The 19523-nt window shown below is 47.2% G+C and overlaps 1 protein-coding gene across 1 annotated transcript in view; it reads right to left on the bottom strand.

The window, feature by feature from the left end:
* Window positions 1-9586, bottom strand: part of GRIA3 (glutamate ionotropic receptor AMPA type subunit 3) — a 266764-nt gene extending 257178 nt beyond the window's left edge. Inside the window, exons 1-2 of the mRNA XM_047081913.1 lie at window positions 9388-9586; window positions 8050-8208 (exon numbers count right to left, since the gene is read on the bottom strand). Coding sequence (XP_046937869.1) covers window positions 8050-8208; window positions 9388-9496 — 268 coding nt within the window. The 5' untranslated portion in view covers window positions 9497-9586. The remainder of the gene's footprint in view (window positions 1-8049; window positions 8209-9387) is intronic.
* Between the last annotated feature and the right edge of the window lie 9937 nt (window positions 9587-19523).

The raw sequence follows: 19523 nt of genomic DNA, 5'->3' as shown, positions 1-19523 counted from the left end.
AAAGGTGTTCACCCACTCAGAGACCCACACCCACGTGGGCACAATTACCCCTCTGCAAGCTGGGTTCGGATCCCTTCCTGTCTCATTCATTGCTGGTAGCCTGATCCCTTTCTGGGCAGCTGCAAGAATGAGGCCCCCGTTGCAATGAGTAATTGGCAAGGTAGATCAGCCAATCATGGATAATTGAAAGGGAACTATTTTTGATTGCAGCATTTTTAAAAGGGTTTTTAAAATCCTCACCATCCCTCATCACAAACTGGTTTTACTTCCGAAAATATCCCACAGTAATTGTGGGGAATCTAGAGGCTGAGATCATCTGTTGCAGCAAACAACCATTCGTGAAAGAGACGACAGACCCACCACTATCAAAAGGGTGCGACTTGAAGGGTCAAAGGCAACTAAAAAATCTTAGGGAGTAAACTACCAGAATTTATCCATGGAGAAAGTCAAATGTTGCAAAATAGGTGAAGTGTATTTGAGGGACTTTTCCTCATCTTCAAGACTATCTCAGTGCCCCCTGAATGCCCACCATCCATTTGATGCCCCACTTTCTTGGGAAGGAGCCTTGTTTTGGTTCACTTATCTGTCTCGGAAAACCTCCTCTAAGGATTCTGCCAGGTAATAATAGGTGGTAACCTGATCAAAGAATTCTGGTTGAAATACTAATGGCTGATAAGGATTTAAGTCATTCACTTTCAGATAGTATGCTTGCACAGGCCTAAGTGCGGTGACGCAAATGAATGAATTTGTGGAATTTCAGACTAATGGCAGACTGCTGAAGGGGGGCAATATTTGGGGTAAAATTTGGCAGTCTTCAAATGACACTGAGTAAGCTTCCTGTGACTTCCCTGGAACAGCCCTCAGCTTAGATATGTTGGAAAGTGACATCACTTCCCTTTCCTGCCCTCTACCTCGCCATGTGGTCTTGGCACCAGCCTCAAAAATGAAGTCGATTTTTCAAGTTGTTAGGGAACCGGGCAGAATTCGGGTTGTGGTGTACTTCTGGATTCTCACCCCGTTGAAGGAAGTCAGACAGCTGAAGAGCAGACCCAGAGAAGCAAAGTGGAAAGGCAGTTGTAACTGCATGCCAACCTTAACTCTCTCGGGCAGGTTGCTTCTTAAAAGGGACACTTTGGGGTGTGGCAAGGAGCCAAGACTCTGTCATCCTGGCTCATGAGCGGTCTCCTCTCTCAGCCTGCCTTCCAGTGTCTTCCAAATCCCCACAAAAAGCAACTCTATGTAGACGCTCTCATCAGACATCTAATCCTGCCGCCTATAGACATGGCTGAAACGGACACAGCGTTGTTGGGAGTATGATAGGGACATCCCGGAGCCAGAATGGGCCAGCTGCGTCCCTTACAGAACCTTCTTTGGAAGGCAAAGAGGAACAGATCTGAGTAAGAGCTTGTCTGCCAGACCCTTTTTTCTTGGGTAATCACAGTCTCCCTGCTCTGGTCTCTTTTTACTCAAAGTGGTTTGAGTCCCGGCAGCATTGGCATTCCCTCGGAGTCTGCTAGAAATGCGAATTCTTAGAGGACCCCACCGGGGACCTACTACTGAATCAGGAGCTTCATTTTAACAAGATTCCCAGGTGACTGGTGCATACACGAAAGGTTGAGAAGTGCTGTTCTAGACCGAACCGTGTGTCACAGGGTTAAGGGGTCATTACCCGCTGTGTTTCCTCTCCACCTCCCTCCAGAGCTACCACTTCGTGTCTGTGAGGGGGATGCTGCTGTGTAATCATGGCATTCCACGTGCCATCCCAGGGAAAGGCAACTTGCAGGATGAGACTTTTCGGCCTCCTCACCACCTCTCTCCCCTCCTCGGACCTCCGTTTCATGCGGGCACGTCTCCTGGCAGTGCCCACGCAGGCACCTTTGGATTCTACAGCAGCCTCCTTTTTTTTTCTTTTGGTAGTACGTATAAAAAGTTTACCCTTTTTCAGACCATTTAATTGAGGTATGGTTGACATGAAAAAGGCTACATATATTTACTTCTTTAATAAAACGAATCCTTACGAACCGTGGCTGCTCCCCAAGGCCAAGTTCAACATGCTGAAGCTGCACCTGCCCCGTGCCATGGGTGTACTTACACCGAACCTACTATGTGCAAGTCTGCACATAGGTCTTCCGTGACCAGGGCCAGCTGATCTTTGCTTTGGGTAGAGTGAACAGCCACCCCGTGCATCATGTCCAGAAACACGCCCATGTGAGTATCTTTCGTTCCTCGAAACTGAGGCATTATGGTTCCCATAGTCTCTGGTTTCACAGCAAATATTCCCCTGTTAGGTATACTAACCCCTTATCAGCCACTTTCAGCTAGATTCCTGTATTAGATAAAATGCTGTCACCCCTAGAGTACAGGCCCCCAACAGGATGGATCAAGAACAGAGATATTCTGACAGAGAAGGAGCATTGGGTCTGGAAAAGTCCGGAGCGGAGAACAGTCGCTAGGTAAGTTTATTGGGGATGGGCTGCCAGAATCAGGGCCCACCCGGGGACTGGCAAAATGGTGTGGGCTAGGCACACAGAGCAGGATGGGGAGATTATGGCAAGAGAAGAAAAGGCAGAAGTGTGAAACAGGACAAATTCGGTCTTGTGTTCACCTTTTGCTAAGTACTAACCCCTTCTCGGAGGGGGGGGGGGTGCTGCCCTAGCTCAAGGCTCATCCCACACACAGGCTGAGGCTATTTGTAGCTCTACGTCTGGAGCCCAGACACTTCCCGAGCAGGGGGTTCCTTTTGCGTCTGCACAACTCCTACGCTCTTGCTGAAGAACACCCAGCGCCCCCACCTAGGGTTTTAACTGCACCCTCCTGCGGACATTTTGTCTAATCAGATCCAAAGTATCAAAGCCAGAGGAACAAACTCAACACGGGATTTACTGTAACGGACCAGGTAAAAGTAGGTAGATATATTCCCGACCCTCAGAGAAGACAGAAAGTTGTGTGAAAGGCCCTTCAGATAGCTCTGTAGTCTCAGGCTAAGAAGTTCAAAGTTAAATCGTCTGGACAAGCATGTTTACGCTCTCCCCCAAAGTTACGAATTCTATCTTCTAAAATTCTGGCCCTCTCTGAAAATCCATGCTGTCTTTTAATCCTTTAACCCACCATATAAAAATGACAAATCTCTTATCCACAAAAGAAGACTGATAACAACGCTTGGGTGGCTTCATTTATTTTCCAGTCTGTTAAATTAAAAGCAGCCAATCACCTCTGCCTACCCATAATAATGACATCTTGAAACAAATACACCAGGAGCCAAAAACAGAGAATAAAAATCCCAACCAGCCCCCCACTATTCTCATTCCATCTTGGGGAGCTGGGGATGGAAATGCAGGTTTAAAGAAACCTCAGCTAGAGGCCGAAGTGGGGGATGTGGAAAACTAGTTTTCATTTTAAGGAAAAAAGTTAAATTTGCTGAGAGGAAGAAAACCCGTGGCTCCTTTGGCTGTGAGCGCAGAGAGAGAACAATAGTTTTCTTTGTTCTTTCCTCTTAAACGCTTCCTGTCCGTCCCCCGCCCCCACTTGGTAGATCAACAGGAAGCTGCCTTCTAGGGGAGGTGGTACACTTTGCTGGAAACTCACCTTTACAGCCTGCTGATTGCCATCTATTTTTATGGCCCAAATGAACAGCATCACCTTCCTCCCTCCTCTCCACATAAAAAAATAGATTAAAAAAAAAACCCATAATAAACCTTGTGAGAAGGTGACTTAAGTCTTTGAGTGGCACCACGGAGGCGACCTCTCCGTGCTTCAGTGGGCTAAGCCAGCTGGCCAGAGGGGCGGAGAGGTGAGCTAAGCCAGTGAGCTTACTGAAGACTGGCCAGCAGACAGAGGACAGGGACAGCAGCAAAGAGGGGGAACTGGGGGTGGGAGGTAGAGCTGGAGCGGTCGACATTGGTTAGTATAATGAAGATCTGTTTGAGGACTGGAGCAGGTCTTCGCCCTGGTTCCAGAGAATAAAGACCAACACGAAAACAAAACAGACCCCACCAAAGAGCAGAGAATCAGATCAGGGGACACGTTGCCTTCCCAAACGGACCTAAACAGTTAAATGGATCCTGGCAATTAGAATAATTAGATAATTAGATTGTGACTCTGTGGGCAAAGAGACGGAAACCTGTCTCAGCTAAGTACACTTGGTAGCGAAACGCTCTCAGTTATGAAAGGAGCATGCTCTCAGCAGGTATATTTCACAGGGCTTGGGGAGAAAAAATTAATGGAATAAAAATTTGCAGCTGATGAGTTAGATTTAGGCAGCCAAAGGGATTTTGCCTGGGGCTCCATTAGAGCCTGCGCTCCCAAGTCCCACTATCACTATTGCGCCTCCATCAACAGATTTTTATTTAAGCCAATGCGTTTAGAGCACAATTCCGTGGTGAATAACCTTTAAGGTTACATTTGCCTTTTCCTTGCTTCTTGCAAACAGTGCGTAATCCACGAGCACATTTGTTGGCTGTAAAGGTGTACAACAGCAATTTTTGCAATGACAGTGCGGAGAGGGAATATGAGATCTGTGTGCTAATGAGCTGACACTGCAGAGGCTGGGGCGATGTCGTGTGGAGCACACCACAAGTGCACAGCAGCAAGACACAGGAGGGGACTTCAAGGGAATCGGGGGCGGTTCCGAGGAACCGGGGCAGCAAAGCTACGCAAATGAGACGTGGCCCTCCCTTGGTATTACCACATCCCCCAAAGCCCTAGAACGATCAAATTTGGTTTTTAAAGAACAGACATGTAACTTACAATGTGTGTGCACATCTCTTTTCATATATACTGATTGGGTGTGAGGGTGCCCCTGTTTGTGCGTTTGAATGCACGTACCCTCAAATCATGATTTTCACACCATCCCTCTTTCTGGGGTCATCTAGCTAAACTGAAAAATAAGACTGCAAACTCGATGAATTCCTATGAAATGGGAACATGTTCTCCAAAACAGAGGAGACTCTTGTATACGCTTCAATTCACCTCTGAACTGAGACCCCAAATGAACCACCCTTCAAAGCCAAAGAGGCTTTTATTGGCCCCTTAAGACATAGAGCGAAGTTGGAGTCTGTCTTAAGTAAACCTCTTGGGGGTGATGCAAAAAAAAATTGGTTACTGGTGAAGAATAGTCTTTAACTGATGCCTGGGACTCATTGCAAGGAAGCCTCCTGGAAACATTGGGGGAGGGGGTGCAGAGGGAGAGAGGAGAGGAGGGACACATCCAGAAAACATTACCCTTTGTTTATTCTCTGAGTGTTTGTTTACCTGCATACCTCTGCCCTGGAAAGTGTGTGCCTGACCAACGATTGGGGATGAAGGGACTATCATGGGAAGAAATCAATTCTAGCGCTAGGATAGGCTGAAATTAGGAATTCTGAATGGGGACAGGGACAAGTTCCTTTAATTTTTGCCATCCTGTTCCATAGTGAACCAGATAGGAGAGGTGGCTGACCAGATTTGGACTCATCAGAGATTTACTTGAATTCTTCCTAGGTCTCCAGGAAGGGGCAGGATAAAAAAGCTAGGGGTTTCTCCTCCGTACAATAGTGCGGTCAGTTGGAAGACTGGAACCTGGGGTCCCTGCCAGGCCCCGATACTGAACTAGTATTGTTATGCCAGTATTTCTATTTCCATGAGAAAAAGAACAATTAAGGCCACAGGCGGGGGGGGGGGGGGGGGGGAATGAGATACACCTCCAGGGATTCCAAGGCCCCTTGAAATGCTTGTTTTCAGCATTCAGAGACTATCTGCCTGTGGTTGCACTAGTCCTCTTTCTCATACTAAGCTTCTAGGCAGCAGCTGCCCGGAGACAGCTTTGAGACCTGGCCCCCATTCAATGATTGTGACATTCAGAGAGGAACTGTTTCAGGGACCAGAGAAGATGGTAGCTTTCCTCCTCTGTCTTCTGAGCTGTAAAGTCTGAGAGTGCAACAGGCAGCTGGGTACACATCACTGGTTTCTGGATGTTTCTCCTGTGTGTGTGTCTTTGTGTGCATATATGTGTATTTGGCATAACTAAGAGCAAGGTCACTTTTTTGTTTTGTCTTTCTTGTTGTCCAGTGAGCCACACCCACTATCCCATATAACCTAGCCTTGTAAGCTTATAAACGGAAGTGCTGTGGATTTGGGGGCTACGGGGGTCACTCTGTTTCTTTTCCTACCCCATGGTTGTTCCTTTATTGCCTGAGAGGTTAAGACATCAATGCACCTCGACACTGATATGAATATGAATGACTTAGTGCCTAGATTGTTCTCAAACCGAGCTGTTCACAGGGCAAGGATCACTTCATTATTGCTCCCTGGTAGGGTTCCATGGCCTTTGGCAGGTGGGTGTCAATCTGATTGGACCATAGAAAAACAGGACCAAAAACCTTGGAAATCAATCATTCCTAAGAAGTCAATTGGCACTCTTATCCCAGTCCTCATCAGTGGAAAGACACTAAAGTGAGTTGAAGTAAATATTATTCATTATTAATAGTAAATCCTGCTAGTTTTATGTATTTGGCTTTAAATCTGTTCTAATTGATACTTAGGAAGCTGCATTTGAGATTCAGCCTCTTGACAAGATCACAGTGCTGCAGGATTAAGAGTCAGATGTGTGTTGTAAGTGCTGTAGCGACAGGCTGGGATTACTGAAATAAGATGCAAAGTATAGACAGACATTTTGTAACTTTCACACTTAGCTGGAATTAATAAGTTCCTATTTTTGTCAATGTCGGAAAGCCAATGAATGTCAAATACAGAGTATCTCAGAACATGTTCATATAAGGATCTGTACCTTCAGCTAAAATTTTCTTAAAGCTGATAAGTGTCACATTTCTTCCAAGTACCTCACCCCATCCCCTTGACCTAAGTCTTCAAACCCAAGGAACCTGTGCCCTTGGTGACCCTTACAACAGTTTTTGGAAGCAACACATCCTTTGAGACACAAGAATTTGAAGGAAGTTATATACAAAGTTTCACCCAACCAACCAAATACCATTTCTCTCTTAAAATAAAATTCAAAAATTCCAAATGCCAAACTACGCCAGCCATAAAAGCAAAACATATTTATGCCATCATCAGCCTCACTGTTGTGAAAACTTTGTAAAATCAGCTTAGATGAAGAACCATCAGTCTTTCCCATAAAACATTCCATTCAAGAAAAAAAACTGTGTCCAACAGGCTATTGGTCATTTGGGATCCCATGGTTTTGCCTCTCAAAATGTCCCCTTTCCAGAGGGACAATCACAGAGCACAGCTAGATATTTCAAAAACAGCTTTGGGGCTGATGAAATTCCTCCCTTTTCATATTCAGGTTTTCAGCTGTATGCCCCCTCCACCTTTTGCTCTAAGAACTGTGTGGGCCTTAAGAATCAGGGGGTGAACAACACTAGGGGAGACAGAAGTAGCTTTCCAAATAGTAAGCTGAGCACTGTCTTCTCCCTTCCCCTCCGTTTGCCAGGCGTTCATCACTTGTAATGAGTTTGTTGTCTTATCAGTTCCTATCAGAGCTCTCACAGTAAGAGAGGTGATATTATAGGACAGAAAGAGGCCAGGGAACCCAGCCTGATCTGTGCCTCAAGGTCACTTGTTTGCAGAATTTCTCATATTTGGCTCCTAAATATTAGGCGATTGTCAAATTCAGCTCGTTCCTACAGCCAGGCTCTAGCTTTAACAGTCAAGTAATGTACATCCTGAATTAACTCAATCAAGAGGTTTCTTTTTATTTTCATCCCATCTGAAGAAATCTCCCTGAACGGCCATGCTATTTTTTCTTTATTTTTCCAGCCTAAAGAGGGGAGGGGGAGGGTGTGGAGGAGGGAACGCCAGTTTGGGGGGGGGGAATAAAACTTTCGCATCTGACATTATTCACAACAGAGTTTTGTGCCCTACCTCAAGTCCCTCAGCAGGATCGTATGGAGTTGATTTAGGTCGCATGAAACCTGGATTGACTAGGGCCCGGACAACGTCTACTGAGGCAATCACCACCACCCCCAGCACACACGCAGACCCCAAGTCCCACAAGCAAAATACAAATGCGGTCCCCAAGGTCCCAAAGGGAGGAAAAGCAGATCTACTTACAAGCATTAGTCACAGAAAAACTATTGGAAGAATCCAAGTGATCTACGTGGTAATTCAAATGGAAGGGCTTCTCCGTGGTGTTCTGGTTGGTGTTGTATAACTGCACGGCAAAGCGGAAAGCGCTGTGCTCCTGCACCGTGTTTCTCATGAAAAGTCCACCTATAAGCAAAAGGAACCGAGATTTGGCTTGTGCACCCCCCCCCCCAGGACCGGTTAGAAATTGGGGAGCGCTACAGACAGGCGATATCTCTCAATGGTACCGGGCTGTGCGGTGATTATTGATTTTCAACCTGTGTGTCTTTCTAGACTCTTGTGAACTCAAATTTTGGCCAAGAGAAACCTGGTTTTCCTCCTGACTTGAAGAGGAAAAGAAGAGGCTGGGAGAAGGGGGAAAGGGGACAGACGGGAGAAGGGGCTGCTTTGGAGTCGGACGACGGAACCAACATCGGGACTTGGTTTTTTCTCAGGCAGTAGCTTCCTCTCCACTTCTCTCCCCCCCGCCCCACCTCCTACCCCGACGCCCATCTCCACAAGCTGGTTCATCTTTTCCTGGTGCAACGGGAAGGATTGCGAAGAAAAACAATTCCATTCCCCGTGCTGCCCCGTCCTGTTCCCCATAGCCATCCCCCCCCCCCAGGACAATACAGGGGTCTGGTTCAGTAATGGCAACAATTCTAACTTCCGGACTTGTAAATCCAAGACAGAAGCCGAGAGAACTCTCTCCCAGCGCCCAGGAGCCGGGCTCCAGCCAGACACAGCGGCAATTCATGAATTCGTGGTCTGCGTGACTTCGCCGCCCGCTCCTCGCCTCAGCCCCCGCCTCCTACCCCATCCGCCACCGGCCCCGGCGGCCGCCCGGGGTCCGGGCGCTCCAGGGTGGGCTTCCAGCTCCCCCAGCGCCGGTCGGTCTCCGGGAAGCGGACAGGCGGGACGGGGCGCCCTGGCGCGGCCAGACAGGCGGCATCACCCTGGGACAACTTCCAGCCGCGGCACGCACGCCATGGCAAAGTCCAGAGCAGCCAGCCGAAAAGCCGCGACTCTTCGCCCCTTTGCAGCCTCCCGGCCTCCTGCGTGCCTCCCCTGCTCCGCTCGGCTCGCAAAACGCGGCAGCCCACCGCTCCCACCCCCAGCCCCAGGAGACCCCTCTCCCGTCCCCGCCACTCCCCACACCCGCCGGCTCTCCGGGGGCTCAGGTGCCCTCCGATCCTGTCCGGTCCCCGGCCCCGGTCCCCTCCCCGGGCCGTGCAGGACCGGGACCCGCGGCCGCGGCAGCCCCGCCAGGGCAGGGGTCTCGGGTGCAGGGGAGCCCGGCCCGGCCGGCGGCTTGCTCTCGCTTACCGATGCTGATGGTGTTGGGGAATCCTCCGTGAGAATGACCCAAAAGCCCCAGGACTAAAAGGAAGACCGCCCGGAGCACGTTTTGCCCCATTTTCTTCTGCCTGGCCATGCTACGCCTAAAACGGAGCTGACAAGAGCATGGGCGCAACTCAGGAGTCGTCAAAATAATAATAGAAAAAGAAAAAGAATTCGCCGGCTCTTACACCCCCTCCCCTCAACTTGCTCTCGCTCACTCTTCCTTTCCACCCCACACTAGTCCTCCTCCTCCACCGCCTCCTCTCTCTCTCTCTCTCTCTCTCTGAATCTCGCTCTCTCTCCCTTTCTTGCTCCCTCTCGCTCCCAGGCTCTCTCACACCCCCTCCCCGCCCCCCACCTCACTTCTGTCTTCACACCAATCTGGAAGGCGGGTTCATTGGCTGCAAGCTCTGTTCGCCAAAGCGATCTCTCTCCCTATCACTACGAGAGAGAGAGAGAGAGAGAGAGAGAGAGAATGAGAGGCAGAGAGAGAATAAAAACCTAAAACACCAAACAAAACAAAAAAGACAGAACACCGAGAAACAAAACAAAACAAAACCCAAAGAAACAAAAGAGAGAGAGAGAAAGAAAGAAAAGAAATTCTAAAGAAAATCCGAGACTTTTCTTCCCCCAGAAGATGGTGGGTCTAAAGAGGGGAAAAAAGAAGGAAAGAGCGAAAAGGCTCAGCGCCGGTGAATTGGGCTCTTCCAATTGGGCCGGTAGGGGGATATTGATCAAAGTTGATCTGACGTGGAATTAAAGCCGCACACCGCTTAGCTCCACTGCAAACTGCAGCCCCGGACTGCAAAGCCTCGGCGCTGGCGTTTGTCAACACCGGAGATGGGATCGATAGAAATCCACTAGTCTTCACGTGGAACTAGCCTTTCAAGCGGCAACTGGCCCTTCAAAAAAAAGAAAGAAAAGCTGCATTGCCTCTGCGTTTGTGTGTCTGTCTTTAAGAAGGGGGGTCTTGGGGGGGCCGTTAGTGGTTACTCCGGAGTCTTTGTAGAGACTCGGAGAGGCAGTTCCCATCACAATGCGCCCGAATTTGCTGCGCATGCCTGGTCCCTGCCGCTCAGTTTTTACAGCAGAGCTCCGAGGGCGAGTGAACAACCCCCCTTCCACTCCCACGGCCCTGAGAGGCGAGTATCTCCCCTTGCCCAAGTGCAGAGCTGGGATTGCGGCGGGGAGAGGGCAGTGATGGGCAGTGTGGGGCTGACTGCTTTGGGGGTTGTAGAAAAGTGTGTGCGTGGAGTGGTAACTAAAAGGTTAATGAAAAGGACGCTCAGTCCCACCGGCCAAAGGAGGAGAGAGGTGTGGGAATGAGCTAGGGTAAGGGTGGGGATTGGAAGTTAAGGTTGGGGGAAACTGTCCCCAGCTACTTTGCTCCCTTGCTGTAGCCTCTGGACAAAGCAGCCTGGGCCCCTGCCCCATGACCCCAGAGGCTATCAATTCTTCCCCAGTCCTCTTTTATTCCTTGCTCTAAGGGGAGGAAAGAACCTTCCAAGTCAGGCAGCAGGCCTGGACCTCTGTTGGGGGATGGTCCCCTCCACAAGATATTGTGCATGAACGTCTTAGACTCTTCTCCCTAACCCCTTTCTCCAGTGGTGGGAGGAAAGAAGCTTCCTTATCTTCTATGTCTTTCATTCCTACCCCAGCTTCTCTGGAAGAGACAAGTGTTATTCCTTTCCATGCCAGCTGCTCTCCTTTTCATATCCTTCCTCTTGCTCTATGTGGAAAATGAACTCTCCTGCCAATGTACAGCAAACTGGTATACATGGGGCAGGGGCCCAATTGGTCCACCAGTTACTCTGGAACTTTGGATTTGGCATAACACAGGTTGGAGCCTGGAATAGCGATTTTCTAGGGGCACCTGGGTGGCTCAGTTGGTTAAGCGTCTGACTTCCGTTCAGGTCATGATCTCAAGTGGTGAGTTTGAGGCCTGCATAGGGCTCTGTGCTGACAGTGCAGAGCCCGCTTTGGATCCTCTGTCTTCCTCTTTCTCTGCCCGCCCCCCGCCCCCCACTGATTTTTTTTTTCTCTCTCTCTCAGAAATAAACATTAAAAAAAAAAAAGAGTAAAGAAAGTTTCCAAACCCTCAGGCAACCAGAAAAATGGTTCTAGGCTCTTGCCAACCTTCTATCCCTTCTGAGAATGCAAAATCTCTTTCTGCCCCACCACTCCTAAGACCCTTTCATCTCCATTTGCATAGTCTGTTGCTAAAAATGAGGGAGAAACTTGGGCATGACAGGAGACTGAACTTGAAAGTGATTGGAGCATTAGACCAAAGGAGGCAGCAGAGACGAGGTTAGCCACCCCTTGACGAGTGTGGGGACTGACAGCATGGCTCAGGGATATAGGCATAGGAGACAGGTCTAAGTTCAAGTCTATATTCTATCACATACAGGCAGTGTGTGACCTTGAGCGACTTTCTTAATCTCAACTCCAGTTTTCGCATCTGCAAAGTGGGAATATTACTGTTACTTTCCCTATGAAGTGGTCGTGGATTAAATAAGGATTAAGTAAAATAGTGGGTGCTAAAACATCTAATTCAGTGCCTGATTCATAGAAGAATCAATAAATGTTAATTTCCAGATGCCCTTCCCCCCTTCTCACCCTTTAAAAGTGCCCTTTCTCCCCAAAAGTGCCTTCTGTTGTCAGCCTCCCCTTTCTCCACCATCCCCCAAACCTCAGACTCTGCTACCAAGTCTTGGCTTGTGTTCCATCAAATTCTTCCCATCAGGGTTCCTTAAGAGCCCTAGGAGACAGGAGAGAATCTGGTAGATGAATCTTTACTAACGTTCTCATGGCAGGCAGTGACAACTTAATATTAAAAATGACGTTTAGAGAACCTCTACTCTGTGCCAGGCACTATATGTTCCTCCTTTTAGATAACATAGTTGCATTTTATTTATTTTTTTTTTAAATTTTTTTTTTCCACGTTTTATTTATTTTTGGGACAGAGAGAGACAGAGCATGAACGGGGGAGGGGCAGAGAGAGAGGGAGACACAGAATCGGAAACAGGCTCCAGGCTCTGAGCCATCAGCCCAGAGCCCGACGCGGGGCTCGAACTCACGTACCGTGAGATCGTGACCTGGCTGAAGTCGGACGCTTAACCGACTGCGCCACCCAGGCGCCCCCATAGTTGCATTTTAATAGAAGCCTTCAATGCCTTGACCCGGAGGGATAACTCTAAGGAGGAGTTTCAGTTGTGATTTCAGGTGGGGAGACACTACATTTCAGATGGAGGGAGTAGCTTTCAACACACCTCGTTTCCCTCCTGAAAGCAAACAGGTCCCCATCCATGTTTGGCTAGCCAAGAGAAGAGGTGGAGGAAGAGATATGTGGCCTTCTTCAGTGTCATTTGGCTTGAAGAGTAATGGGCTGGATGAGTAACAAGAGATGAGAGGAAGAAAGGCATTTCAATGCCCGTGCACTTGAAAATCCTCCATTGCATTCATCACTGTAAATGGGCACCTATCCTTTCTGTTTTCAGTCTCCCCTGCCCATTACCTGTTTTCCTCTCTTTCATCTGCTGCCACTTTTTTAACTTTTAGCTGTCAGTTGCAGCTGTTGGCAGAATTGGATTAGTCCCATCTGAGCCAGCAGGGACACAGTGGTGAACTAGGCATATTGCTGTTGGTTGGAAAGTCCGTATAATACATGCAAATTCTTTTGCATTCAATCCCTCACGGAAGAAAGCGGTGAGATGCTTTTTGAACTTCATCTTTGTTTTTCCAATGAGGAGCTAGAGATTGTAGTAGCAAGCATCACAGCCGCCAGAAGTTGCCAACTAAGCCCCAAATCCAGCGCCCTCTCTCCCTCTCCCTCCCTCTCTCTCTCTCTCTCTCTCTCTCTGGTTAAGAGGTATCTCTGCTGGATTCAGAATTACCTGGCAAGAAAATAATTCATTGCAGTTCTTACTGAGAGGTTGTGTTCTTTTGTGAAATGGTTAGTCAGGTGTAGCTGCAAGAGAGGACACAGGAGAGGCACAGGAAAATAAAGTTTATTATCCTCACAAGTTTTAGAGAAACTGAGTCACTGTACGCCATGAATGGAGGCCACACAGGGTGGGGGAGCAGCAAATGTGTGTGCTCAGCCAAGCAAATGGGGAGGAGAGAGAGAGAGACAGAGAGAGACAGAAAGAGAGAGAGAGAGAGATTGCCCCTTGGGCAAGTGCCTTTATCAGGTTGGAACATACAAACAAAAGGCATGCAGGAGGTGATTTCATTGGTACACTTGAATGACAATAGGTCACAGTCAGGGGAGGGCAATTAGGGGAACTTGTGGTGGGGGCCAGCCTTGTCACAGTGATGCACCCAGTCACCTGGGTGGGGTCCTCACAGACGGTTTGTGGGGATGTTGAGGCAGAAGGAAAATACGAAGTTTTAAAATTTACAATATGAAAGTGAAAATAGTACTCCTCTTCATGAGGTTTCTGTTTGTTTCAGGCTTGGGATAGGGCTCTTGGAGAAGCAGAAAGAATGTCGGCCAGTGAACTTTGGAGAAAAGATCTAACTATACATTAATCCTCATACTCGTTAACTTGATACCTTGTAAATAAGGAAAATAATGACAAAAATCATTGTGATTCATTGGAAGGAAACTGCCATACCCTTTAAAAGTAATGAAAGCAAGATTCTATATCCTTTGCCTAATAGAAAGATAACTTCCTCACTATTTGACTTGAAACTTTGATTTCTTGAACAAACGTTTGACCACCTGCTATCTGACAGATTCTGGGAGGCACCAGGGATATAAGGAAGCAAGACAATTTCTGCTTTCAATGAATTTCAAGTTCAGAGAAGGAGCATATGTATTCAGTGGCAAGGACAATGTAACATGGTAAGTGCTGTGAAAATAGTTAAGCACCAGGTACCAAGTACAGAGGAAGGTGTTCAAATATCTGAAAAAAGGTATTTTCCTTCTCCCAGATTCAGTCCCATGCCATCACAACGAGAAGATAAAGCAAGGTGATTTCTAAAGACTTCCCACTCTCATGTTCTATGGTCCTATGATTCCATGAGTCAGGATTATCTTAGGGTGAGGAAAAACTGTCTAACCTTCAGCCTACAATTCTCATCAAGGAACTACTTTAGGGACTCCCAATTCTTTATGGCTGTCTCTTACATTTTCATTCCTGGATTCTTGGGAAGAATAGAGTCCAGTCATATCTGGAGACTCAGGTTGGGTTTGACATCTAAGAAAGCTTGGGTCTTCCATCTAACTTCTCTATCCTTCAATCTTTTCTATGATACCGCCCTTCCAGAAGTCCTCTATGTAGATGCCAACCTTGGTGTTGCTGAATGAATCCACAGCCCTGAGGAGCTGAAATTCTAGGCACAGGCCTAGTTGGAACTGCTTCTGATGGAAGTTTATATGTATCTCAGAGGAGAAGTCTTATGAACTTGGGTTTGATATGCCCAGAAATGGATCCATAGCAACTTCCAGGAGAAGATAGTCACACCAGGTGAGCATGGCCATAGAAGCAATTGTTTATCTTAAATTGTTTTTAGATTGGCTTGCTTTTTATTTTTTTTTATTAAAAAATTTTTTTAACATGTATTCATTTTTGAGAGTGAGAGAGACAGAGCATGAATGGGGGAGGGGCAGAGAGAGAGGGAGACACAGAATCCGAAGCAGGCTCCAGGCTCTGAGCTGTCACCACAGAGCCTGATGCGGGGCTTGAACTCACAAACTGCAAGTTCATGACCTGAGCCAAAGTCAGACACTTAACCGACTGAGCCACCCAGGCACCCTGCTTGCTTTTTATAGATGGGGAGGGTGTTTAGAACTCATTTTTTTTTGCCCTGAAGATATCTCTAGGAGCTATTTGGGGGCACAATGACTTGGAGATGATCCTTCCCTTTTAGTACCTCATTCCAACTTTTTCTCTCTGGACTAAGCACTTTCACATTGCCTCCTTTAGGTATTCTCAGGGCTGGTGACCATGCCCTTGACTCAGTTCCTGTATCAGTTAAGATGTTCATGCTTCAGCTAAGACAAAACCCACTAAAGCTAATATAAATGATAAGGGAGATGCATTGATTTACAGATCTGGAAGGGACATAGGTAAGACTGCTTGAGACTTGATTAGCTTCAGTAGTTCAAAAATTATATCAAAGGCCTAATTTATTTTCCTTTCTCCTTCTTTGCCCACCATATGATGGCAAAATGTCTGTGGCATGTCTTGTCTTCACATCTGCATCACATGTTATATCATTGGTTCTAAAGGAATCACATGAACATTCATGCTTGAATCCTGTGGTCAAGTAATGTCATCCTTAGACCTGAACTACCTGAGCCACTCACTATGGCAAGGGGACATCAGATTATACCCTATCCATAGGGTCACTTCTTCCCTACCCCTCTCCAAACCACACGATTGACACACAGTGGGATAGGGAGACATGGAGTTGGGAAACAACCACAATAGCCACTAAAATCCCTATCTTCCCAAAGGTCTGCTCCCTGAGAATTGTGAGTGGTAATCATTTCACTCTTGAAATGTCCACAGGCCCATTGCAACTTGCTGAATGGTCTTGTCTCGGGTCTCTTAGAGGTAGGCTGCTCCATGGTGAGATCCTTCTGTTACTTTAGTAACTCATCCCCCTAAATTCAGTTTGTGATGCATCTGCCTGATATTTAATTCTGCTCCTAAAAAAGTAATTTTATATTGAGTGTCCAGGGTGAGAAACGAACATAGAAACAGTTCCTTTTCCTAGGGGTAGAGGCAAATAGGGTTCCAGATCTTTTCAGATAGTGACTCTTTTTTCATGTTCTTCTCTGGGTAAGCGGAGGTCTGGGGCGTTACTCCCGTAGACTGTGAAACTGAGGAATCAGAGAGGTTTAGTGAACAATTCAAGGTCACACAGCCAAGTGGTGGGGAATGGAGATTTTTTTTTTTTATCCCTCTAGGGCTTTATCCACCAGACCAGAGTCTCTTTCATGCTGTGAGAGAACTGAATCATAGCAAATATATTCTGCTGGGATGGGTACATCTTAGCAAGTAATTATCCCCTGTTGGGCTCTGAATGGGCTTGCAAACTGCAGATGGAAGTCACATGGCTTTGGGACTCCCACTTCTCGCAAAGTGACATTCTTATAAGCTACAACATCTCTCTGATGGGAAGTGTTAATTTATTGTGAATTATTCCAGGTTACCTCCCAAAGATGTTATTGTTGATATTTTTATTAACGTATGCTTTTTTTTTCTTTTTTACCCCTCTGGGAAGGTTAGGAACTGTCACTGTGAAATAGCACCGGCAAGTCTGGGGGAAATAGCCCCCAGCCTAAAACTGGCCCTGCCCCCCAGCCCTAGCTGGGGATGGGTTGCATGCTTTAACAGATTTGAGAACTTTATTGAGGAATTCTGGATGCCAGTTGGTTTTTATACTCAACTGGAAACCTGTCCAATTTTCAAAGTACTTCTGAAACTAGAAACTGACTCTGGATTCTGAAAATTACGTGACTGTATGTCAGGAACTGAGTCAGCATCATGTCATATCGTATGAGGGCAAACAGATTACCTCCCCCCCCTTTCTGAGGTGTGTGTATGTGTGGGGGTGGTGGTGATGAGGTTGGGACGGGCGACGCATATATGTTAGATTGAACGAGCGTTCCAATTATTCACTCCTTCCCGCATTCGTACCTTTATCAGGGCCTCACTGTGAGCACCATATCTCTCTGCCCCTTAATTTTGGGCTTGGCAGTGTGACTTGCTTTGGCCAGTGGCATGTGGGCAGAGGCGACAGCACTCCAGTTCCAGCCTACGTCTTAAGGAGCCTCATGGCGTTCTGCTCACCATCTTCACCTCTGTGGGTGTCATGAGAAGTACACATAACAGATAGTTTTCTGGTTCCGAGAAGGATGAATGGCGGGTGGAGCAGAACTGGCCCAGTTGACTCACAGACCCGAAGTGAGACACAGAGCCCTCTCAATTATTGCAGTCTGTGGCCGAGCTGCCCAGTTTAGATCAGCTGAACCACAGCCAACCTGCAAAGGGGTGAGAAATGAGAAATGATTTTGTTTTAAACTACTAAGATTTGGGGCTCACTAACGTAGCAACCATCTGGCAGCGGGCGTGTTTCCATGAGTGATCTCAGGCTAGGGTGACCACCCTAGGCATCATGGTTTGGCCAGGACAATTTGGCTGATGTGCATGGTCCTAGCACGATCATCACCAATGCCCCTCTTCTCGCTCAAGAGTATCTTGGTTTGGAGGTTAAACCGTCTGGTCCATCCAGCTGAGGCAGGGAGCGGATTATGGGTTGCTTCAAGGCCCAGATAGAAGACTTGCTATCTGTCTGCCACTTCTACCTCTTAATTTCTGTTCCCTAATCTGTCAGCTTGGGGTTTGACCCTCGCTGTCTTTAGGAAGAGGGTATTTTGGGGGGCCCCTGGGTGGCCCAGTTAGTGGGGTCACTCGATTTTGGCTCGGGTCATGATCTCATGGTGTATGGGTTTGAGCCCCACGTTGGGCTCTGTGCTGACAGTGTGGCGCTTGCTTGGGATTCTGTCTCCCTGTCTGCCCCTCCCCTGCTCGCTCGCTCTCTCTCTCTCTGTCTCTCAAAAATAAATAAACATTAAAAAACGAAATAGGGTGTTTTTTTTTTTAACACTCCTTTAGATAGAGGAAGGTCTGTGTTTCCTGCTTTAAAAGTGAATTCAGAGTATTTAGGGGAATGAAAAGATAACTGGAAACAGTTGACTTCTCAGATACTTGACTGTAGCTAATTCTTAAAGAGGAATTGCTGGATTTGCTAAAGTTACATCTGTTCCGATCTGTATGCTGCAAGCATATTCTGCTGAATCTTTGTGGCATCACTCCCATGAACATAATAATATTTTGAGGGAAAAGAAAAGCATCACATTTTTCTGGGTGATTACCCCCACACAGCCACAATCAGTGGTTTTCTCCTTTGAAAGAAGGTATCTTCTAATTTAAGAAAATCTACTACGTGGAAATACACATTTGGAGAGAGTTTTGTAGTTTACTAAAGGATTCACCACATGTTCCCTTTAAATAGTGAAGTGCTCTCATGAAGTGGTTATCAGTTGGCTGTGGTTTGCTCCCCAGGGGACAAGTGCAATGTCTGGGGACTTTTTTGATCGTCACACCTGGCAGTGGGGGGTTACAGGGGATTTCTACTTACACTTAGTAAGTAGAGACAAGGGACTCTGCTAAACCTCCCGGGGGCACAGGACAGCCCCCAGCAACCAAGGATTATACCGTTCAGGAGGCCAACAGGGCCACTGTGAAGAAACCCTAATTCTCTGTACTCACCCAGAATAGGAGTTTAAAAAAACAAAATGGTTTACACACACCTTTTCAGAAATGTGAACATTGTACCAGGTATCTGAAAACCTGGATTCTAATTGCAGTAATTTCCAAATTATACTTTCGGAGCCTCAGTGTTTTGAGCTGTGAATTGGGGCTACATCTTACCTGCATTTCCATATAAAGCACTGTAGAGAGAGAGAGACAGAGAGAGAGAGACAGAGACAGAGAGAGAGAGAGAGAGAGAGATCATCAATAGAATCCACTCAATATTGTGACATTAGGATTGGTAGAGTGGATTAGTTTAAGTTAAAGAAATGAGGAACTATGAACTTTCTCAGAGAGTTTCCATTGCTCTTGCTTTTCTAGACATTCTAGAGCAATAGCTCACTAATGAAGAAACTGAGACAGGTCAGAATTCCTGTCACTTACCTCACCTGACACCGAAGCCGAGGCTTTCTGCCTTCCTGTGCTGTGTTTGCCTTAATTCACTGCACGCTACCTGCAATGCCTGTTACTAGACATCGGTACTTCAAGGGTAGGAGAACATCTCTAGAATGATCCTCAGAGTACAGGGTTAGTCTGAGGGCCACTGAACCACTGCACTTAGTGGGACTCAAGGGTGGGGAGTGACGTGGACTCTCAAATACCAGCAGGGGGAGAAACTAAGAACAAGGCCCACCCAGTGTTCAGAAACTCTTCGGGGCAGAGAGGACTTGGCTATATAGTTTGTGGGGTCCAGGGCAAGAGGAAAACGCGGGGCCTCTTGTTCAAGCGTCAAGACTTTCAGGACAGAGACAGCAGAGCATGAAAGCAAGGTCCTTCTAGCAGGGGACCCTG

This window comes from Lynx rufus, unplaced genomic scaffold, assembly GCF_022079265.1.
Source record: "Lynx rufus isolate CCGP_SWC_20201006 ecotype Redwood Valley unplaced genomic scaffold, mLynRuf1.p SCAF_19, whole genome shotgun sequence".
In the NCBI taxonomy this organism is placed as follows: domain Eukaryota; kingdom Metazoa; phylum Chordata; class Mammalia; order Carnivora; family Felidae; genus Lynx; species Lynx rufus.
This window is presented reverse-complemented; position numbering and strand designations above follow the sequence as displayed.